Source organism: Lepeophtheirus salmonis, chromosome 9 (genome assembly GCF_016086655.4).
Source record: "Lepeophtheirus salmonis chromosome 9, UVic_Lsal_1.4, whole genome shotgun sequence".
In the NCBI taxonomy this organism is placed as follows: Eukaryota; Metazoa; Arthropoda; class Copepoda; order Siphonostomatoida; family Caligidae; genus Lepeophtheirus; species Lepeophtheirus salmonis.
In genome coordinates this window covers 21,604,900-21,629,405 of record NC_052139.2, presented here as the reverse complement: position 1 = coordinate 21,629,405, position 24,506 = coordinate 21,604,900, and the positions used below count along the sequence as shown (strand labels likewise).

General features: G+C 33.5%; 2 protein-coding genes and 1 long non-coding RNA gene across 4 annotated transcripts; 1 reads left to right on the top strand and 2 right to left on the bottom strand.

The window, feature by feature from the left end:
• Window positions 1-2,934: 2,934 nt before the first annotated feature.
• On the bottom strand, window positions 2,935-7,652 carry Swt1 (Swt1 RNA endoribonuclease). 2 transcript variants are annotated; one of them, XM_040719292.2, is made up of 8 exons: window positions 7,256-7,652; window positions 6,612-7,186; window positions 6,313-6,553; window positions 5,415-5,798; window positions 5,006-5,350; window positions 4,828-4,937; window positions 4,621-4,776; window positions 2,935-3,366 (listed from the first exon to the last, which is right to left on the bottom strand). In XM_040719292.2, the coding sequence occupies exons 1-8, from the start codon at window positions 7,430-7,432 to the stop codon at window positions 3,105-3,107; spliced, it is 2,250 nt and encodes a 749-aa protein (XP_040575226.1). In that variant the 5' UTR covers window positions 7,433-7,652; the 3' UTR covers window positions 2,935-3,104. The 2 variants fall into 2 exon arrangements, with proteins under 2 accessions (XP_040575226.1, XP_040575227.1); XM_040719293.2 differs by having other exon boundaries at window positions 6,612-7,183; window positions 7,256-7,519.
• A 1,600-nt stretch (window positions 7,653-9,252) lies between these two features.
• LOC121124170 (ubiquitin carboxyl-terminal hydrolase 2) lies at window positions 9,253-11,949 on the bottom strand. The gene is made up of 3 exons (XM_071890986.1): window positions 9,926-11,949; window positions 9,621-9,815; window positions 9,253-9,555 (listed from the first exon to the last, which is right to left on the bottom strand). The coding sequence occupies exons 1-3, from the start codon at window positions 11,245-11,247 to the stop codon at window positions 9,336-9,338; spliced, it is 1,737 nt and encodes a 578-aa protein (XP_071747087.1). The 5' UTR covers window positions 11,248-11,949; the 3' UTR covers window positions 9,253-9,335.
• Window positions 11,950-14,409: 2,460 nt separating this feature from the next.
• LOC139906313 (uncharacterized) lies at window positions 14,410-15,617 on the top strand. Its single transcript, XR_011781752.1, has 2 exons — window positions 14,410-15,160; window positions 15,262-15,617. It is a non-coding gene; the product is annotated as an uncharacterized lncRNA (long non-coding RNA).
• Window positions 15,618-24,506: the final 8,889 nt, after the last annotated feature.

The following is a 24,506-nucleotide window of genomic DNA, read 5'->3' as shown; positions in this document are numbered from 1 at the left end:
TATCTGTTGTTTTGGATGTTGTGGGATGGGCTGAAAGTCTATTGTTTCTCATCCGAATAAAAGATGATTCGGTTACCATGGGACTTCAAATTGTTCAGCAATTTTTTCCTTGGGTAGCTTGGGTGGCCTTCATTTTAACTGTAAGGATATATCTTTTATAGAGGCAGTATGACTTCATGCACAGGTCAATATTTATAGGCCTTGAGACAGTTGCCCGGCTAACTTGTTTTGGTAAGCTTTGTAATCGGAGTCCCAGGATATGACTTTAAGGAACGTTTCAGGCCTACGAAGAATATGGGAGTGCGTTATTTATAACTATGGTACTTGTGGGCTTTTCTCTTATTTGTCTTTTCCTCCTTTCAGTGGTTGTAGACGTCGTAGACTGTGCTCTTTGGATATATGATCATCTTCTTGATGTACGTTGGTCTGTGTCCCCAAAAGCAAATTCGATGATAGTGTTCCTTCGGATCTCCTGGATAGTAAATGCTTGTATTGAATTAAATGGTGTGCAACTAAATTAAAACTAAGGTCAACCTCTCCCTTTAAAATGGAATAACTGAGTCAAATTTTTTCTTATTGTTCAGGATGTAAATAAGGTGACTCTAAATTTATAAATAATGTAATAAATTATTTTGAATTCTTTTACTTCCAATTTTATTTCAGTGACTCTGAACCGTTGTTAATTCGTCAAGCCTGACGAGACGAAAATCTGACAAAAATACTGACGAAGATGAGACGAAGGCGAAATTCTAACGGAGACGAGACGAAGATGAAATAAAAGATAACTACGGCGAAAAAATATCGATGTCTTACAAAGAGAATATTCTCCCCCCTGATGAAACTCTGACGAAACTAATGGGTTCAGATTACGATGAAAAAAAAATATCAATGCTATTACTGATGCTTATGGTTCGTGCAACATGCCCCAATGGTCTCATAACACAAAACTTCTCTTAAAGCGTATAAAATTTAATTAATAACTAAGTGTCTGTGTGTGAAATATGTATGTATTTCATCAGCATACAAGTTGTGCAATATGTCAGTATGGTTCTGAGTAGATTTATGACTCACCGCATTATAATTGGCAAAGGCACCCCTTATTCGACACTCTATTTACTTTTTCTGCCCACTGGTTGTGAAATACACCAGCAGGGCATGTAGTGGACTCATAATTCTACGCAAGTTTACTGTTTTTTTTTATATGACGTCTAGACTATAACTAAAAATTTTAAATATATGATCCCTTTAACTTCCTACTGGGGTTGGAAAGGCGGCCAGGATCCAGAATGGAGGGCTCAGGCTTTTAAAAAAAAGTTCAAGAGCCATAACTATAAATTGCTAAATAGCATTTATTGAAGTTAAAAAGTAAAATCCGTTTCATTTTAGTCCATTGTGAATCATTCACGAATCTGTGAGAAAAAAATATTGATTTTTTTACTGACATTATCATTCTTTGGTGCAAGTGTTCCTTTTTCTTTGTATTCGTAGTCGTAATAGGCGAATATTACGTATTTAATTCATTGAAGGCCAGATCTTTTATAATATTGTTATGCCCAAATAAAATTTTGATCTACTCATAGATGATATTTGGTAATGGGTCTGCAATCTGCAACAGATACCTTTCATTTAATTAAATAGGTACTAAATACCTCTTCAATATTTTTCTTTTTTTGGAAGGGGGAGGGGGGGGGGAATGAATTAGAATTAAAAATATTTCGATATGTAATTTATTCTAATTAAACACCTCATGGATTCGAAATTGAGGATGGAGAACTAGGAAAGTCAATTAATTTCTATATAATGGTTTTGTAATTCATAATTAGCACGTTAAAAAATGAAGTGAATATTTCTTAGAAAGTTTTTCTAATCACTGGCACTAATATTTTTATCGTCTGTACGCTTTTTTGTAAAATCATTACGTCTTACTCAATTTTCAATAATTAACAAATTATAGAACACTAAACAATGTTTAATATGAACTGAATGTCAGTAAATAATAACCATCAAGTTGATTAAAGAAGCTCAATCAGGGTCAAACACAAAGTAAGTTTTTTGATCAAACATGTACTTAAAGCAGGCTTGTACCCGTTCTCCCTTTTTCCGTTCAGTCGTTCATTTTGTAAAAACTTTCCGTTCGCCGTTCATTTTTCCGTTCAATCGTTCATTTTTGAATTTTTATTTATTCATTTAATATTTATCTAGTATAAAAAGACAAACCTACAAAAATACTCATTAATATATGAAGCCCTTTTTGTTTCGTAGTACATAAAAATGAGCCTCAAAGGTGTAGCTTACTAAAAGCAAAACAGGCAATCCCAAAGATACTCTCAATTTTTATAAAATGGTGTACAATTTCTTTTAAAATTTTTTTGTATTAGCCTCAAAATAGAGGCAGTACTTTTAATCAAGGCAGCCTCGAATATATTTTCAACAATCCCCCCTCCTTTAAAAAATAGCTGAACCGACATACTTTTTAGTTATCTTACTTACTGTGAAGGTTTACCCGTAGCATTAACAATATATGTAGGAAAATGCTAAGTGTAACGTTCATTCAAGGGTGATATAATAGGCGCGAAGAGAAAAAAAAGATGAAATAAAAATTCAACTATGAATAAAACCCTGCACCCTCCTGATACTAGCTTCAACTTAAACTCACACTCGAAAACATCGCTTGTCGGAGGTTATACTTTTTGTATTTAGATTTCAACATGTGGCTGACCCCCCCTCCAGAAGAACACAAACACCTTGGCCTATTCTATGTAGGTACGTCTGGAAGAGAGACGGTGTGCTACTCCTCACAGGAGTGTCCAGTCTCTAGAAGCAATAAAGCAGGACTGAAACAACACGAAGAGAAGGTGCTAAAAAGCTCATAAGTACCAATAACAGTACTTCATGAATTTAAAAGTTTAAGATAACTCAATTAAAAGCATGGTGTTTTAACGTAAAACATATAATATATTAACTCTCAATTAATATAACATAATAAGTACAAAAAATAATCTTTCTTTCATAATGAAAATATAAGGCGAACTATACAAAATGGGCATAAACTACAACTTTTCATCACAGTGACATAAATAGTATAATAATATATTTTTATGGAGTCAAATTTTGGAGCAGCAAGCCTCAAATTGCCTAATTAAATCATGCAACTGATTAAAACCAATTATCATACATTGCCGTGTTTCTAAGTTGACGGAGTACTGAAGGAGTGCACGGGGAACAAGTTTTGGAAGTGGATCTGCGGAGGGATGACCTCCTGGACGGAATGAGGAACAGTCATAGATAAATCTATGCATATGGTTCATTAAGCTCAATAAAGGGGGTGAACTAGTACTCAATTCCTCGGAGGAAACTCGAAGAAGCCTGTAATAGGGATATATTTATGTTATATACAAATTTGGACACTGACGAAAAAGAGAATGAATATATTTGTTAGTGATTAATGCTACAATACTACATTAAAATCTGAACACTTACTAATTCAATAATTTATGAAGGTTAAGTTGTAGGAAACTTATTTATAATTCGATATATTAACGAATAAATAATTAAATAAAAACTGGAGCTCTTTAGCTACCGTACAAATAGAGAAAATGGCACTAAACATGATCGACGAATTTCCATTCGCGCACTTATAGCAGTAGGGAGTCTCCAGGAACACCGTCAACGCCATCAGCAAGTCCGTAACGTTGAAGAGGAAAAAACGTTCTGTAAGAACAACCAAACAGAAAACAGTCAATGCTAATCGCTTTAAGTCCATGAGAGCCCATACATACTCGGGGTTACATACCAGACTGTCAAGAGAGCTATAAAAAAGTGGGTGGAAAGAGCCTTGTGAGGATGGAGAGGCTACTTTTGACACCAACAATGCCATAAACCCATTTTCTTCGTTTAAAGACTCTTTTGCACCCCCTAAAGCGCTGATGCAACCCCCCTTGACAACACTTTATGGGTCTAGGTCGAGCGGAAGGCCTGCAGTATCTTCCAACCAAACATCGAAGCCCCAAACCCAGTGGGACGCTGAGACAGAAGACTATATCTGCAACAGGTGGCAGGTCTTCCTCCTCCGCCTGGAAGCCATTATTACCGCTAAAGGCGTCTCCATTAATGATTGAGAGAGCTCAGACACATATCTATATTTAGTATTAATTTGTTGAAATTCCATAGCTAGTTAATAAATTATATCCTGTTTAAGTTTAAAATTATAAGTGTTCGGATTTTGATGTACCACTCGGTATCTCTATGATTCCCATCCACGATATTCCAAATTAACAAAATCAAATGTTTTAACTATTTGCTTTGAATTGCAATGACAGAGTGTTCATGAATTAATTATCGTGTTAACTTTTAAGATGGTTTTGTCATTGGGCAACAAACTTACACTACACAAGGAGATTAAGTCCCAGTAAAAAGCAGCACGAGAACTGTTCACGCAAGAAATCCAAAAATTGACAGCTAACAACAAATTACACTGTATATTTTTGTGTTGTAATGAGCACTGAATGAATGCAATTCGTGGAAAATAATTAAACATTTTATCTTTTAAATATAGATATAATTTTTTTTCAATACAGTTCTAGAACCATGTATATTGAAGCTTGATTTAGAGGAACTTACTTTTCCAGTTTAGAGGCTAATTCCTTTGACTGTTTTGTAATAGCATTTAGATGACTAATTTCTTCTGCGTTGATTTCGCTAAATTCGAAAGCAACTTGCTTCGGAGTTGGAATGGATTTGCTTAGGGGTACACCAAGAGATACGGAATAAGATGTTCTAAATATTAAAGATAAGTATCACATGAAATACAGGTACTGAATGTCTTACACATATGCATAGATATAGTTCCAAATGGAATTAAAAGACTCATAGATATTCCCACCTAGGAATTCCAAATTGATATTATCCTCAATTCCGACTTTCCTTTTAAGTAACAACTAATAAGAGGGAGAGAAAAAAAAAGAAAAATTCCACCACTCAAAAATAAAGAAATATATATGGTTACTTCTATCCTAATTTGCACGGCACGACCACATGAGGAGTAGTAAGAAGGACGACTAGAACTCAAACAACTATTTAACATGTTTAAAGTCTTTAAACATTCATCAATGAGATTCCATACTTTGTTTAAAGGCCTTGGTCGCGCCAAAATAGACTCCACAACTTTCAAATCCTTTCTCAGATCATTCGACTCACACCCAACTATCGGAGAATACACGTCTTCCCAATTATTCATGACTTGCTTAAATGCTTCACACAATGACCAGTTCACAATTGAAGATACGGATGGCTCTAATTTTGACTTCCATTTAAAGGTACCATAGAGATGCATCAGCTCCAGCTTGAGGCTCTAAGGATATCAATTGAACAAAAATAGTTGCTAAAAAATAATTATAAAAACAAACAATAATTACATCCGTTAATAGAATAAAGCATAAGTCCCTTGCTTCATCAATAATGTCTTTCTTGAGATCGTAGGGCGTGCAATGGGAGGGTGATGTACTTGAGATCCGCTTATTAAAGCTTGTGGAATTATCATTTTCCCTCATGGCGTCAAAGTTCTTTCTGAGGCACTGAAGAAGCGAGGACGAACTAGCTACTTTAAGCTTATTCAGTAGAGCTTTATTGAGTAGATTCTTGTCGTTAGAATAAAGTAGGAGATTGAAGAATGATTCAGTGGTGGTATTAGTCTTAGATTTCTTCAAGTAGAGGCAGTATTGAAGGATCTTGTCATCTGCATTATCACCTCTAAACAACAATGACGCCTCAAGTTCCTCTTCTCCGTTCTGACCATATATCTGAGACGTAGAAAAAAAGACAAAAACGATTAGCAAGATGATCTTCCTTGAACAAACAGTCAACCTCTCTATTTAATGTTATTTATTATGATTATATATATAAAATATGATTATTAATTAATTAAGCATGGTTGAATTAGTCTAGAATTCCATGAATGGCTATTGTTACAGTTTGTATTTAGCCTTTCTCTACTAAATCAAGATAAAACATGGAACGATATATTTTGTAGAGTTGTATAATTATTGGTGAAGACATCCGAAGTTCGCCTCTTAATTACTAATTATCAATCTATCACTTTTTATTTTTTACTTAGTACGCACTAATTGAGTCTACAATCTACTTCCTTGATGATGATGTCTTGCACTTGCTTCAAAACTACAGCACACAAATGTATATTGATTGATATATATATATACATTCACATATTTGTAGAAAAATATTTGTCTATTTTAGCAGTACGAGAAAAAGTTGTTTTTAAGGGATTAAGCAAAAAATTTGAGCTATTTATATCACCTTTGAGTTTTCAGAGGAGAGTGCATTATGAAGAAAATCTATGGCTTTGCGTGCTCTAAAAGAAAGTTTCTCAGAGATATTCGTGTGACCATTATGAACGGATCGCTTAGAATCTTTAAGTAAATCCAATTCTCTAAAAACGGCCCAAGGTACATGGACAGTATGACCCATTTCGATGATTTTATCGATCGATGAGAGATGTGATAGAAATATGTTAGTATCAATGACCACAGTGGAGCAACTATTTGAAAAAAGCAAGGGGTTTCAAAATGAAGAAAATCAATGATTAAATGAAATACCTTTTATGACCACCATCTGAATTTGAGAGTTTAAACTCTTCCGAAATGGGAGGTGGAGTCGATATTGCCTCCTCCCTTCGAAGATCCCTCAATTCCTCTAAAATCCCAGGATCTACTTCATCCACTTCCATGAGTTCCAACTCATCTTCTTCCATGACGGACTCATCCTCGTTTTCTTGTGGTTGATTTAAACCAAAGAAAGATATAGGTTCAAAGCAACGTCTTGCAAAACTGGTTGGCTCTGTTAAAGGAAGTGAGGGATTTATCTCAGGCTCAGGGGTCTGGAATGGGACATCCTCACTCCAACGCCTTTTCTTTCGTGGTACTTGAGGTGGTGATCTTTGTGGCGTTGAGGTTTTTTTTTGAGATCCTTCATTAGCTTTCTTCTCTTTAGGACTTAGTTCAACTTGATGCGGCTTTTTAGGGCCATAAATAATTGTTTTTGGACTGTCTGGTCGTTTTTCTAATGAGGAGATAGAAGAGGCTGTTTTTTTGGATACGGAAGATTTTTTAGCATTTTCTAATTTTATTTTGATGTTCTTTTTTTGAAGACATCGTTTGATTTGAGCCTCCTGCTGTAAAAAAAATAAAGAACAATTAATAATTTTAAAAGTTAAAAACACAACCCTTTAACAATTCATTACTTTCTCCAATAATTTCTCTTCCTTGATGAGATCTTCAAGATTCCAAACGGATATCTTATTAAGTGTGTTATAATAATAAGACTTCCCTGGTGCCTTGGATCCGGATTTTTTCTTTACCCAGTGAGATAACAACTGCTCCACATCCTTTTCAATAACTTTATCCTTGGGGTCCGACATGCCTGTGATTCTAGAGTCCTAATTACTCGATCTCACAACATGTCAACGATGGATATGTTATGTTTACTTGTAACTGTGTTATATTGTGAGTCATGACGTCATAATATGTCATCCATGACTTATAAGGATATGTTGTTTAATTGCACTTATAACATGGATTCATTAATTATAACCAGGTAGTGTACAGTCATTGTAAGTAAAATGGTAAAATAATGAATTGCAACCGGCCATTATTGTTTAAAACCTTATATATTATAAATGGGATCAACCCTTCATCAATAGTTACAAATAGGTTCTGTAAATATTTATAAATTCTTCCGAAGATTTATATTTTATTTTTGAGTAATTTAAAGAGATTTTTGAGATTTAAAATTAAGTTGTAGCTAGCTGTAGGCTGACCAAAATTGTATATGAGATTAGATGTTAGGTATATTTAAGGATGAAATGGCGGGGAAATTTCAGTATATTATTTTTTAAAAATGAGGTAGGTATACACAGTTCATACTCAGTAGATATTTTTTTATAAAAAGATGAAGTAAAAATAAATACTAATACGATCTGAAGAAGTCAAATTGTGAAGGAAAGAATTCAATATTTGGCAATGTTTTTTGTTAAGTAAAAGTTATAAAATATTATTTATAAATAATTATATATGTTTGTTGTACAGAATCAAAAGATTTTGAAATAAGTATAAAATATGAGAAATGAGGTCATATTACTATATTCCATATATTAATAGAATACGTCAACCATAGAAAAATAAATTGATAGGGGTGACAACAATTTTTACTTGTCTGCTTGACTAAGTTGGACAAAACAGATATCTCAATATTTGGATTTTGAGAATTGGTATGCAACTGTAGTTTTTGGTCTACTCTTGGATATCACAATTATTTTTTTATTCCAAATTAAAAAAGTCAGGCTATTAAATCTATAGTTGTTTTGGTAAAATACTAAAAAGCATTTAACCATGACGTCAGCATTGTTGATATCAGCCATTTTGGGGCCTAAACAACCAAGTTTTTTAACAATAAAAACTCTTTTTCATTCATATTAAGGATTATAATGAACTATTGATGGGAGCAAGAAATGATGGACTCAAACCTTAATGTCTCGTCAAAAATGTATCCTTATATTACTTAGTTTTACTATAAATCTGACCCTAAAATGTATGAAAAAATGATGCTATTACATCGTTGCAGAATCTTATCTCCATGTAGTAGATAAAAATTTACTATTACAATCGAAAGAATAAGATATTTGTCTCTAATTATCCTACTTTTATCCTCTCTAATCAATCAATAAATAATTATAACTGTACAAATCTAGTTATTACATATAGATTTTCAGTGTATATTATTTTGATTTAATTTAAATATCACTGTTTGTATTTAGTATCAAGTAGTATTCAATGCAGGGCTTTTTTGGTTCTAAAAACCATTAGAATGATAATTTAATGACCATTTTTTTGGAAATTTGTCCATTTTGGGTAGTAAAAATATGTGCTTTGAGCCCCAAGATGTCGTCTCCTTAAATTATGATGTCAGTGAAAACGATTGATTCTTAAAGTGTACCAAAGTTATTAGATGAAGGCAATTGGACAGTCCTTGTCACCTCCATATTTTTCTGGATTATGGAATACTCACAAATTCTACATAAAGATGAGGATATTATAAAATGAGTGATTGGTTAAAAACCTCATTTTTTATTCCATCCTTCATGTGAAAAAAACAAAAAAACAAGCCAAGCTGCAAGCGAGATTATTCCAGATGTCTCTAACTCCATTATACACGACCCATTGAGGGAATAAATGAATCATCTCTTTTGATATGTTTAATTTTCTTTAAGAACAGAATGAAAACCAATATAATTATTTATTAAACATTCAGAATAAATCGCAAAGCTATCTTTTATCAAAAAAGAGTAAATACGCCTCATTGGACACAACATTGTGTCCTCCAGCTTTTGACACAAAGGAGTCATTATACAAATGCCACCTTGAATGATATATGGGATGTCGTCCATAGGCGGTGTAGTGACCACCTCCCAAGGAGCCAGAGTGATTTGAAATACCAAAACAGTCATAGGACACAAACTGATTCCCAGGCTTTGAGCTAAACTCCCTATATTATGATGAATATTATTGTATAATTATGAGCAGAGGATAATCATCATTTGGCATACATACCCCACGTTCATAGAAGTTAGTGGAACATCAATATGATGCGATATTTTTGAACGGAACCGAGAAGATTCGAATCTTTTAAAATGCACTACGAAGATTTGAGGCCACCTTTCAAATGTATACCACTTTGAACACTTTTGCCTACTCTTACATACTTTTTCACAGGTGGCTTTTTCATCTCCATCCAGGATTTCCTCTGTAAAGTAAATATAGCTATCTATTGAAATACACATTCAATAACAGAGAGTAAGAGACAGTTCAACTAAAAACACACGTAAATCATATTGGAAAAATAATGATACTTTCCTTTAGTAAATAGTCGCAAACAATCCTCTAGTTTAGGTTGGACGGATTTAGGAGGTATGGGTAATGAGACAACCCAAAAAGGCTCGAATGTCACGGATTCATTATTGCATTTAAGACATTTGAGCGTTGATCGAAACTGCCCCATAAATAAATCCGTCACAAAACTATTATCCCTAAGTAAATAATTATTGAGGCACTTTTTCCCATATTCTATGGGAATGAGAAGAGAATCCGCTTTTTCCTCTTCCTTACTCTGTTCCGCAATTCTTTTCGATTCTGCTTTCCTCGTGTCAGGATCTACACGATTCAACTCATTATGAATCCCCTCTAAAAGATATTGTAAAAACTCTTGGGAGTCATGTTGATTATAGCCAGAAAACTTTGGAGCAAATTTTCCAATTTCTCCTTTGAACTTTACTGGATCCACCGTAGCACGAGTTGAATTTTTCCCACCCAGACTCCATAAATCCCGTATTACATCAGCAAAACTATCTGTTAGGTCACTATTCTCCTCTGAGTTCGTAAAATAATTCTTTTGTATCAACTCCAGTAATTGAATCGAATGAGCAAGGCATTGTATGGTGGAATTCATGAAACATGTATTTCCCAGATTTCTAAGGCCTTTTGCATGATCTGTTTTGATAAATCCCAATCTACGCGCCAGGTTTTCATCCACTTCGTCCTCGACGATATCCTCCCTGTAAACTTCTTCTAGTTCGACTGTTTCTCTATCTTCTTCAACATCCTTCTCCTCATCTACTTTCTCATTTGGAACAATATTATTGTTCTTCACAGATTCGCAAATTTCTTTTTCTGATATTTCTTCTTTGCAAGTCGTATCTGCACTATCAGCCTCTGGCTCTTGACTACTCTTTTCATTCTCTAGAGGTTCTGGGGAAACACTTTTCTTGATGAATGGGATATTTAGGGGCCTTGAAGTACTGATGGATTCAGACAGCAACTCCTTTTCTTGAATGGAAGAACTTACAGGTGGTGGTAGTTTAATTGTGGCTCTTGTCGGTGATGGATCCTTGATTATGCGTATGGGTATGCTAATGACTGTAGAGATTTCATCCTTATTGTCTAATCCATTTTGAATAATGTTTTCGTTATATTTCCCTCTGGAAGATTTCGTGGACTCAAGTCCTCCATTGGTGATGATCTTATTGACTGTTATATTCTTATTGTTATTCACATCGACTTTGATTTTAATGGGAATGGAACGTGCCTTAGATGAAGGCTTTACAAACTCCTCAGTCTCAAATGATCCTCTTTTGATTGAAATGACCCTCGGAGGAGGCTCGTATATCCTTCCCACAGGCATATTCGAAATCGAACTTGAAAAAATCTTCTTTCCTTTTTCAAATTCGAGTCTTTAATTTTTAGGAGAAAGGTCACAGGCGAGCTGTAATTGCTACTCCCACAACATCAGTATATTACAGGTAACTACATATACAAGACTGACTTTCTAAAGTGACGTATCTTTCGAATGTCCTAGATTTAATTTCGGTTCGAAGTATGTTGTATTCTACACACACTGCATGAATTAAAAAGAAAGTCCTTCTTCATATTATTAAACATATTTTTTATGGAGTTGCAAGCCAAAATTTTGGGTCAAGGTACAACGAGTCACTCGAGAGTGTAAATACTATTACATTTTACATACTTCACAATATTAAACACAAACCGTGCCTTGGGTTGAGGAGCTGTAGTCGTCAAATGAATTAAAAAAAGATGAGGCCGCAATATTTTGAAGGAAACTATCTGTAACCTCTTCAAACGATATGAATCCCCCATTGATCCAAGTTCCCTATTTTGATAAGTGGAATTTGTCACCGTTTGGAGTATGTTTCTTTCATTTTAAAAGAAATTCACGAAAAGGCGTTGATGAGGACTTTATATGAAATCATGGGCAATGACTAATATTATGTGTTTCATTTTACAAAAATATTATCAATTCATTATCATTCCAAGCAGAAGCTACAAACCGGTTAAAAAATAGCACGACTACAATCACCAAATAATATATACGTATAGATACATTACGAGGAACAGAGAGCATGCATTGAATTAAATTATATTATGTTGCCACTGATGTATGAGCAAGTGGAAATAATTAGAAGCAAAAAAAGCTACGACTTAGGGATCTATTATCTAATTTTTTTAAAGTATATATGAGAGTAGTCTGAAAAGTTTCCCACCTCAATGTGAAGATGGCAGCACTCGTAAATAAAAGTTAGTCATATCCAGGGATAATAGAAATACAAGGTTAACCGTCATGTAATCGGGCTTGCTAGAATTTTCAATCTGATGGCAAGAAAGGCATATTTTGACACAACACGAAACCACTTATAGTCTATGACGTCACTATTGCTAGAATTTTCAATTTAATGTATCGTTTTCCTGTTGTGCAGGAAAAACAGATTTTGACAAAATACGAGACTACTATGGTTACGTTTACTATGACGTCAATATTAAAAGTGTGGTGGTGGAATATGTCGTAAATATTTTATGGTATAACCTTGTATTTCTATTAACCTTGGTCACATCTATCTTGCATCATTTGTCAATTACTCATTTTGGAGGTGAGTTGTTTTATAACAGTCGCTTGAGTGAATTGATTTTGAATTTTTATTTTTTAACATTGTTGCCTTGTAACTCTACCTACTTTTCCCAGAGATGCTGATGAAATTTACGAATAACATCAATATGATTTTTTTTTTGTTAGCTGTTTTGTTGTCTCCTAAAATAAAGATATTATCCGTAAGGCGGTCTGATAGTTAAGGTTGATAATTTTGGTAAGAATACAAAAGTGTGCGAGGAGATGAGAAGAAATACTTATGACATTAATGATTAAATCATATACATATTCTATTAATAACGTTATCATTCCCGCCTCTATTATTCAATATCAATATAATATTAGATGCTGATAGTCGATAGAGAACTGAATAAAATGCATAAAATAACGTCGCCTTCTGTCTGGATTTCTGAAAATGGAGGCCTAAGAATTTGGAAAATACTTATTACATGTAATATAACCTTATCCATTGCTAATCATTCTACGTTCAAAAAATTTATGGAGAAATAGACGGGTAAATTCTTCCCTTCCCGAAGAACAATCATTAATTAATGGAGGGTTTTGGCAATGATGTAATTTATAGAAACACCCCCATTGTAAATTGTGAAGTTAAGATAATTTTAAGCATGTTTAGAGTCATCCTCACCAAATTACGAAATGGAACTCTGAATTTTGTACTATCTATCATTAAGTATTCATTTTTTTAAAAATCTAATCATAAAATATGATTATATTTTAGCCAAAATTATCAAGAATTATTATACACAATTCATTAAATGGCAAAAACAAGTGCTTAAATGGTCATAACAACGGGAGTAGTAGCTTTGGATGGTTCGCAGCTAGTTTATCTGACATTAGTGTCTTCACTTAAAGACTTGCGTATGATCATTAGGTTTTACAATATTACATAGTCAATAAATATTACTATTTTATCACTTAAGGATTAGCTTTGGTTGATAAGCCCCAAGAAATTGTGTTCAGAAAACTCATAAAAGGCAAAACAACTGCTTAAATGGTCACAATAACGGGGGTAGTTACATTGGGTGTGGCATTATAATTAGCAATTGTGCGTATGCTTGATGACAATAGTATGTTGTTACACAAGCATAATAATGGGGGGGGGGATTTTTTGATGCCCTTAATAACGAGTAATATCGCCGGACATTACTACATAATTAGCTTTTGCTCTAAATTTTTAAGATGGATTTATTTCTAACATTTTTTTTATTAGTATATTTATTGTCTAATTTTATGATTTTGACAGTTACATTGTTACTAATAATTATTTAGGTCTCATAGGTAGAGATATATATATCCTGTGCACAATTGTATATGCAGCTTGCACATGACGAAAAAAGGGTGATGATCTTTTTGATTAAACTCCCCGTCTGGCTTGTGTTTTGCAACCTAAAGTTATGACAAATTTAACTAAATTGCGATGTTGCAACAAGAAAATATTATTTGGATTAATCTATTATTTCAATATTCTGTATTTATAATTTATTGTTATTATTAGTTATATTATTCTAATTGTTTAATTTTGAATATTTAATATAAATGTATGATGGTTTATTTTTTAGTATGTAGATTATATTTAATTTAAGTCTTCTTTTTAAACTTGGAACTTCAAATCTATTTCGAAATACTCTACTTTGTCGTTTCATTAGTTATTATTCTGAGAATATGGTTCATAATGAATTACAACTTCATGGAGTGTTACGTTTTCAAATCTACTGTAACGGATAAAAAAACGTCTAAGTTAATTATACGTAGTATATCTTCATTAAACATTTTGCTAATAAATACTTTCGTTATAGCCTAAACACCATAATAAAGCAGACATATGATAGTTACATCAGTATTTTAAAAAATGAAACCATCAGTCTTTCTAGCCGCCCCCCCCCTCTTCTCCTTGCACGCGTTTTTCTCTACAGAATTATCAACTTTGTTGATAGTTGCCATGTTGTTAACTTTACGCAACCTTTCCTCCATAAAGAAGCAGAAAAAACTTGTATTTATCTCTTAAGTACTCCCAGACTATCACCATTATATTATTTCTTCACAATTTTTACAATGAATTACAAGGGTCGTTTGAGAAGTCCCCACAAAATCCGAGAGATGGCTCTACTGGTGCATATCGGTATTAAGTTTAGTTAGTAGCCTCTCTTGGAAGAACACTCACCAACATTCAGCCATATCGGTCTATTTCTTTCTGTTTGGCATTCCTTTGAATCCAGGATACGGCTGGAAATATTATGGCAACTGGCTTTTGGATTCCCAAGGATTAATCATCATCGACAATGCGGAAAAGGGTAAAATAATTACATGTGCATATTATTCATCTTTATTGGACCGTTTGAAAACCGAGCGGCAAGAAAAAGGCCCTCGATTGGCCATCAAAGAAATCATTTTCTATCACGACGATGCACTGAATTACACCTCAGCAGTTGTGGTCGCAAAATTAATGGAAATAGGGTTCTAAATCAAGATGCCCACAGCACCTTCACTCTTCTGTCATCTATCACTATATCATGGATTTCATAAACGATTTCTGGAGTAGTAACCTCAACAGGGTGCCCAGAGCGTTCAGCGTCGCTTTTCCCCATATGGCCAATCCGAAAATTTTGAAATCACATATAAACTGTTTTAATAGAAGGTACAGAGTCGCCATAGGGTTTATCAAGATTGTTTTTGGACTCTTGAGGCATTTGGCCTTTCATAAAGTAATGTTTAATCTAGATACGAAATTCTTTTTAGTCAATTTTTTGAAAATCACTCCACTTCCTCGATTCAAACGAATGCCAAACAGAAAGAAATAGACTTATCTTGCTGAAAGTTATTTTGTGTTATTCCAAGAGATGCTATTAAATAAACGTACCATCGATACGCGCCATTAGTACCATCTCTTGGACTTAATATGGAATTTTCAAAAACCCTCGTACTTATATATAATTGTCATATTCAAATTATAGATAGTATTTTATCCGATACTGTATTTTAATATTGCTTAGTAATTTTTTATTAAAAGTGTATTTATACACTTACTTGTATTTGTGTATGATAGCCAAAATTTCTTCATATAAATAATAAAATAATCTTATATACATATACAACGAGGAATCAATGGACTGGCCTTTTGGAAACTGAGTATAAGAATAAAATAAGATGTTACATTGCTTATTTATCAACAAGAATAAATTATCAAATATCCATAACGTATCAAGCAAAAGGAGGGAATCGACAGCTCTGAAAATAAAATACTACTGGTGTTTTTGCATTATATTTATAGAGTGACAATGCTGAGGAATAGCAATATAAATTATTTAATGTCGCTAAACCAGACAAAAGAAAATTAATAGTTGACCAGAACATTCGAAAACATATTGTTTCCCGCTATAATATTTAATTTTTTCAAATTAAATGTAATGATTCGCATCACAATAATGATCAAATCAAACCGTACGACACGCGTGTGTTATTTAAATAAGAGATATACATCTTTTCAGATTGAGCATGCCAACTTTTGTACCAATAATTGTATCTCCAGAATGGCAAATTTTACAAAATCCTCTAAATATGGAATCAAATTTTGGATAAATCATGAAAATTGTAAATCGAGCAAGAAACGAATTAAGAAAGAGAGTTAGGAAAATTTATGCTTTTTCGCAGAAGTATTTTAATATTAGGATTTATTTATTATTTAGTTCTATCATGAATCTGAATATTTGTACCACTAATCTAGAGGATCTTAAATACTTTTTTAAATTATTCTTAGTAAATATCATTAATTTGGGTTACAGTCTTAATTAAATAGTCTAATAAATCCGCTGTATGCATTTCATATTCTATTAAAAGCGTATAAATTGTTTATTATTTGGGTAAACATGAACGTGAGAGGATTCAAGTTTGAAGCATACTAACGAATCTTACTCAGTGTAAAAATTTATAATAATGAGTTTTTGATTATAGTTAGAATAATCTATCAAATTCATCATCAATATTTTGACAGGCTAAATAAAATTATATTTAAATATTGGAATAAAATATATACTTCATAAATAATCAATTCAGGAATACTTTATTAACTTATTGACATCTCTAAATTGATCTAATTAGGTTAATAAATTATTATTATTTTTTACAATAAACATAAAAAAAAGAAGAAGAAGAATATTTGAAGCGCCCTCTATGTTGTGATGTGTCAACTACTTTTTTATATCATCACTTTATATATTTTATCTCTATGGAGGTAATGTAACGTTTTTAGTTTCGGGCACGAAATAAATAATTAAAAAAAAATCAATAATTAATTTATTTATTTTTCTTGCACCTCAAATAGTTTTTTTTTTAATTTGCATTTGCTTTACCCGTCGTATCCTTTATTGTATCACGCAACTTTTCTCCCAAAAGAAAAAAAAATGCACAAAATCATTTGGTAGTTAGCCAAATAAGTAGATCATACCAACGCTATTTATATGTTATATACTCGCAGCCTATCACTGTCATATTATTTCTTCACCATTTTTAAAATAAATTACATATTTTTAAAATCTACATAGTATTTTATCCTATACTGTATTATAATATTACTTAGTAATATTTGATTAAAAGAGTAGTTATTATAATAATTCTATAAAGAAATAGACAAAATTTATTCATAGAAATATTAAAATGGCCAATATATGTATATTATATAAACGACGAGGAATCAACAAGAAATTGTATTCCTGCTCTATTGGAAACAGAGGATATGTATAAAATAACTTATTACTTTGTGTCTTTATGAACAGGAATAAATTATGAACTAGCCAGGACGTATCAAGCGAGAAGAGGGAATCGATAGCTGACAACAAAACACATGGGGTATTGATACTGAGAACTACTTCTCTTCGACAGTATAACTCTGACGTCATCAGTGTAGATATTTCTCAAAAATAACTCTGTACTTTTTTTGTGAATCCACATTGGTTGATAATCAAGTCGTATGAAAACTTAGATGGGGATCCCGATTCCTATCGATGTTTCTACAAAATAGATGATTAAATGAGGGATACATTTGGTACAATGGAGAGTCTTGCCTATAATCTCGCCATTTGAAGATAAGAGGGCCCTTTCTCTTGAATGGGATCCTCTACCCATGAAATGCATTGTGTTTCATGCCTGAGATTTGGAAGTTAAATTTAACTTATTGAATCCCTCCTTTGTATGAGGACTCTGAAGAAGAATCCCATCCTCATTTCAAATTAAGATAGAGATATCGACTGAGCATTCCAGTATTCGTACGTGTAATCTTCTCCAGCATTTTAGTCTAAGAACAACAATATACGAGCTTTCAAGCTAAAAAAAAACATACACAATTCCGTCAGTAAAATATAACTACACAAGAAAAGTCTGCTCATTTTTTCAGGTTGAACAGGTGAATTACTGGCTCTTAAGGCAGTTTAAACTGTGCCGCTGCATCATTTCTAAGTACTAAGAATCCCTTCTAATACATCCCCACCCATGGGCTGTGGGACGTCGGCCCTTGAGTGAAGTTAAATTCTTCCCCCGCCGCTCCCCTGAGCATCAGAGAACCCTTCTAATATTCAAAATACCCTCTGGCCTAAGGGTGTGCTAGTAAAGTGGTAGAAAATGTTACTTTAAGGGCGGTATGGCTTCGAAGACTAAAAAAATGGTATCAGAACCGTTTCTGGAGCATTAAGAAGCTACATAACAAATGTCCACAAAATCCATCAATTGGTTTGCCCATGATTGAAGGACAAACATACAGAGACAGTCACATTTAATACATGATTATTAGAGTTTATACGTCCTTATTGTTTATTTCTGGTTGAAATACAATATGTACTATTTATTCCCATAAAATAAATAAAATCCTCGCTTTCTTTTAGAATAATAATGGTCTTGTCTCAAATTAAATGCTTGTTTGTTAATCCATGAGTCTTTTCTAGTATGAATTATCATGACTAATGATAATTAGTAACGGAGAAGTGATTAGCAATTCCACGTTTCGAATCGTTGCAAGGTTTATTTATTTTTGTTTTTCTTATTATACTAATTATATTATGACTTATTTTCTCTCTGATTTGAATTTATTACATAGTGAGATTTTGTTGGTGTTTGCATTGAAATTTGGGAAATCATTTCATCTTTTTCCAACAGAAAACAACCATTTAATGCGTTTTTATAGTACGACACATAACTAATTTTGTTTGAAAAAATCCAAAGGGAGCATCAATTTTTACCAAAAAATAAAAATAAAACCAGACAGGACGTATAAATATCATTTATTTATATATTAACGTCGTATTTCCCGCCCTTTTTTAAACTAAGCATATCTTGTTCATTATTGGTCACATTGAATTATACGTCAAAGCGTTGTAAAGGTAGGAATGTATACTACAAAGGCTTTTTTGACAGTATTTGGCTTGGTCGGGTGAGTTGTGAATTCTCGTACGTCGAGTATGAAAGGTCTCAAAGGATTAAATTCGTCATATTTTACATTTTTACAACTTGAGAGGGAAAAACGAGTCAAAAGCGACCAAGAAAATTTGGGATGTATACTGGCCTTAATACACTTTGAGTTCGTGTTGCATAACAGTGGTTCCAGCCATTTTGTTCTGGTGTAGCGGAGGGGAATGATGTACTACGCACTGATAGGTTTGTTGTCAAAAATGTCGATAAAATTAGCAAAAATATCGAAATAAACCATGATATTGGCAGTCCTAGCATCGCCCAGGCCGTAACATTGATCATAAAACCGTTTTGAACCATTTCCAGAAGGCTGGGTGCAAGAAGAAGATCGAATAGGAGAGGAATCGTGTTTCATCAAGATAACGCCAGGCCGCATACATCTATGATGACGCACCAGAAGGTTCGGGAGCTTGGATGGGAAGTTGTTATATATCTACCCTACAGTCCGAAACTAGTATCAAGTGACTACCACCATTGTCTTGATGATGTCATGCCTCATATTTACCAATGTTGACTCCTTCTGTTCATCACCAGCTGCAAAAGATCAAGTTGTTCACAGTAGAGAGAAAAATTGAGCTGGGAAAAAATTGCTCGAACCACTGTTGTGGAACACCAACCAAAATAATATCGACCATGTATACATTGCAAATTTTCTTCGTCGCTTTTGACGCGTTTTTCCCTTTCAAGAACTAAAAAATGTAAAATATGGCGATTTCCCCCCCTTTCAAACATCCATACTAGACGCACGATAATTCACGACTGAACCGACCAAGCACATTACTGTCTAAAAAGTGTTTGTAGTATTATATAAGAACACCTTTACAACGCCTTCTTCTATGATTCGATGTGACCTTTAATTAAAAATATTTAGATAATTAAAAAAAGGGTGCAGGGAATACGAAGATACTTTCCCCCCTACCTAATATATGTCCACAGTAATAGACCATTAACTTTTAAAGAGTCTAGGTCAAAGGCCAAGGTAACACAAAACTTAAAAAATGCATAATCGACTATAACTTTAGAATAATTATGTCAATTTACGACATTAAAATATCAGAAAATCGTATTTAAATTGGGAAAATTCGTATTACAAAAACGGAAGATTGATCTTCCAACGTAATTTCCACACACGAAGGAGATGGCAGTGTCTCTGACGGAACTGATGTCGGAGTCTTCACAGAGTGACCAGCTGCATGAGAGGTAAACTCGTCAAGCGAAGACAGCAGAGAGTCACAGATACAACATAAAAATATTTTCGCTTTTCTAGAGATATAACTTAGAATATTAATAGTAAATGCAAAGTAGGTCGTGGAAATATTAATTACGTAATGCGTAACTACGTCATTTTCTCTCCTTCTCCTATTAAAATATTTTATAGACTCAGGTCGACTACATATGTAGTTTTCTTTCCCATATATTGGAATAGTCCATTATTGGAAATGGGAGAGAGAAAAAAAAAGAGAAAAAAAGAGAGGACGAACATATGAAACCTTCTTTTGTTACTTTTTTGGACGAGTCCATCTTTTGTATGTATTATCTTCAATTATAATAGTACCTATTTTTGTTACTCCTAAGGCTTTATTTTAACTAAAAATAAGTCGTATTGCAACATGCTTCAGTTACGCAATACACTGCAGGATGTCTGCATTGTAGAGTTCCTATATTCATAGATCTAAAGAGTAATGCCTCGAAACATATTAGGTTTCGTGTAAAAACATACCTTACATAGTTGCCCCATTATTGCTTCAAAAGGCAACAACTAAGACATTAAATAGGACGAGTCCATTATTTAGGGAGGAAAGGTGTACTATTAAATGAAACTGATGTAGATTTGTGGCCCACCCTCAATAACAAGGGATTTCCTTTGAGTAATAATACATCTATTTAATGGTGTAATAGATGGAAACCCTACTTTATTATTACCAATGAGTGACGGAGTGGTGTGAGATACCTCCACGAAGAAAGAACCTACAACAGGATTTTAATCTACATTTCCTCCCTTCCAATGTGTGGCCAGGATCTGACTTTGGTATATGTATAGAACCTTCCATCGTGTGTGGGCAATGTTCTTTATATATGAGATCATTAAATCATTCTTTCTGGGAGGTCTACCAAAGGAGGACTGAGGGATGGATGACTGTTTGTTTGTTTGTTTTCCTTAAGTCTGAGAAGAGAATGGAATACAAGTGTTTGAATTGATAAAATTAGAGATGTATAAAATATAACGTTAACGTGAGCAAGATTTTTTTTTCTAGTTGTAAGATTGAGGAGTGTATTTTATTTCCAAAAGCTGTTATCATTATTCTTGGAGGCAGAACATCTAGACTAAATAACCCTTGAACGTGATCAACAAATTTCCATTGACACACTCCAAGCCGTTGCGTGTCTCCAGGACCACGGTCTACACCGTCAGCAAGTCCAATACGTTGGAAATGAAAAAGGCTACGTCAAAAAGACCAAACTGGACTCGGAGGAGTTAAAGAAAACAGTCCAGGCCAATCTCTTCAAGTCTATGAGAGCCCATGCAAGAGATCTTGGGGTTCACGCAAAAAGCTATCAAAAAGCGAGCGGAAAGAGCCTTGTGGGGATGGAGAGGCCACATTTGACACCTGAATGAAATAAATCCATCTCTTCCGTTTTATGACTCTTTTAAACTTTTCTTTTGACACTTTTGTCCCCCTACAACCCTGATGCAAACACCCTTGACTACAACTTTTGAGTTCATGTCGAGGGGAAGGCCTGCAGTGTCCCTCATTCAAAAAACGGAGGATCTCTGTCAGCTAGCACTTGGACACAATAACAGAGGAATATATCTGCAGCGGGTGTCAGGTTTTCCGTGGCCTAGAAACCATCATTGTTGCTAAGGGCAGGTGCATTAATGATTGATAAAGCTCAGACACATATATACTTATAGTATTTATTTTGTTTAAAATTATGTTGGTCATTAATAAATTATATTCTGTTGAAGCTTAAAATTCAAAGTGTTTAGATTTTAATTGACACTTTGGTAAGTATAAATTTATCACACCTGCGTGTGCACTTGAAAGACAGAGATGAAAAATGAAGAATTGAGCGGGGGATATAAGGAATTATACGAATTTGGGGAACTATAAAAAAAGAAACAGAATGCCAATATTGTAACCCTAGCAATTTTAAGAATGTTAGGACGGAAATCAGTTTCAATATCATGACGTTTCATAAGAACAGCTACAAGTAGTCGTGAGAGGCAGAAAATAAACACAAATCCAACTCTATATAGGACAAAGAAAAAGTCGGGAATTATTTCAATGTCGGGTGTCAATTCTACTCTGACTCCAACAAGGACAAACAATTACAACTCTGTCTTTTTATCGCCATACCCGTATGCCCAATCAGGTTTTAAATATAATTGAATGTCGTAGATAAAAGAAATTCACTTCTCAGGAATTAAATAATAAATACAACTGCTTAGGAAAAGAAAATTCGTTCTTGTTAATATTTTTTACAACTATATTCATACATATTTAATAAACTCTTTTCAAATGACGTCACACAGACAGAGCGAAGCCTATCCTGAGAGCTCCCCAAAGATTTAAATATTTTCGGAATTTTTTATAAATACGCAGTAAAGAGGAAGTGAAGATTAGTGTTGGGGTGGTCCCAATTTATTTGGCCCGGTCCAATCCAGTCTGAGGACCGGTCCTATCGGTCCTTGGGATCGGTTTTTAGAACTAGTACTTAGGACCGTCGGTCTTTGGGATCGTTCCTTAGGACTGTCGGTCATTGAGATTATCTTTTGTCAGTCCTCTAATTTTCCATAAAATATTGAAATAGTATTTATTCAATACTTTCTAATATCATATTATTATATCTATATATTTTATTATAGGTTGGCGATAATATAATAGCAAATAAAGGGGTTAATAATATTAATATTTGAAGGACCGACAAAAGGGACTAGACTGGACCGTGCTGAACTGGATTGCAGTCCTCAGTCCTAGATAAGACCAACACAACGCTTGTGAAGATTTGATTGGTCCCCTAAACTCGACCATTGAATACTTAATATGATAAATAGAAATGCAGACTACAAATCAATTAATGGAACTTAATAGAAAAGTAGCTGGCTCTAGGATTAAAGTCCTTTTATATATTTTGCCCAAACCATAAAAGACAATTGGTCACTCAAATATGGAGTCTGTACGCAGACACATGGAGGATTTTTTTTTTACCGAATGCATTTTTGCTGAACAGACAAATTGCCGAAGAAATTAATAAAATGTTTGATTATGATTCAATCTCCAATACCATATAAGTATGTTGCCCAGTGATGTAAATCCTGACTAATTTTTTAGTGGGTCCTTGAGCTGACCCAAAAAACAAATTTTTGTTTGCATTTGTCATTATTATTTAATTCCTGAGTAGTGAAAATCATTTCCTGAATAGATTCCTTTATATTCAAAACCTCAATGAACTTTAAGTGGGCTCATAAAAGACGGAGCGTAATTACCCTGAGGATTTTTTATGAAAGTATAATTGCAAGTCCTTGTTGTTGTATATGGTCAACGCTCTTGGGGGTTCACATTTGGCCTCAGTAGATACATGTAAAAATTGGTTGTAGAAGTTTTTGGCCAATAGAGACCAGGGCTTCTACGATAAGGGCGATATGATGTTGGATTTTCGTTGGCAACAAGTTAACGGACAGAACAGGGCATATCTGACCTAAATCAGTAGATTATAACACTTTTAAAAAAACATTGAAATTTAGGGGAAAATACAAAATTAGTTATGATTTAAATTTTTATAAATATAATTATAGGTATATATACCTGTCTAAATAGGATTATACCTTTATAATACGACAGACTTGTATTCACATAATTTAATAATATGAATATTGTTGCACTGAAAGCGTGATAGGGGCCATCAATGAAAGAATTGTCATAGGTATATATCTTATGGCGTTCGTTAAAATGATTGCAGTATAAAGGTAATGGACAAAATTGTTGAGCTAATATCGTTACGTAGTAAAATCGTGTTGTACATTATGATTGTGACAAAAAATTGTTGTTGGTAATATCATCGTCAAGCAATTTATGCTATGAGAACAACTACTATATAATGAAGAAAAAAGAAGACAAACCACATATGCAACAACTTTTTTTCCGTTACTAATTTCAAGCTTAGTTTTTTCATACAAAAATGTCAACCCATGTACAACTTAAGAAGGGATCTGTCAAAAGAAAAAAAACAACCACAAAAAATTATAAAAATAATAAAGATTGTTGCGTGAGCTCTTTTTTTATCATTTAATGGGTCGTGGTGGTGCTCATTTCTCCCTTTGAAGTAAGCATTCCTGTCTATCTTTGGAGTAAATTGTTTTCAATATACATTATAGATTAAATATATATGAATTTAAGTACAATTACAATATTTTCCCGCAATAATACTAATTTAAATGTTGAAGGTTTCTTTGAACTTTATAGCAGTAATTCATTTTCTCCCCCCCCCCAAAAAAAAAAAAAAAATACAGGCAGCTAAACAAAAAT

Coding starts and splice junctions, on each gene's coding strand:
- LOC121124170 (XM_071890986.1), bottom strand. CDS start 11,247: ATGCCTGTGGGAAGGATATACGAGCCTCCTCCGAGGGTCATTTCAATC. Junction 9,816..9,925: donor TGTTTGCGACTATTTACTAA/AGGAAAGTATCA, acceptor TATTTACTTTAC/AGAGGAAATCCTGGATGGAG. Junction 9,556..9,620: donor CTAACTTCTATGAACGTGGG/GTATGTATGCCA, acceptor ATCATAATATAG/GGAGTTTAGCTCAAAGCCTG.
- Swt1 (XM_040719292.2), bottom strand. CDS start 7,432: ATGTCGGACCCCAAGGATAAAGTTATTGAAAAGGATGTGGAGCAGTTG. Junction 5,799..6,312: donor TCTCCTCTGAAAACTCAAAG/GTGATATAAATA, acceptor TCTACGTCTCAG/ATATATGGTCAGAACGGAGA. Junction 5,351..5,414: donor GCTTTATTCTATTAACGGAT/GTAATTATTGTT, acceptor TGATATCCTTAG/AGCCTCAAGCTGGAGCTGAT.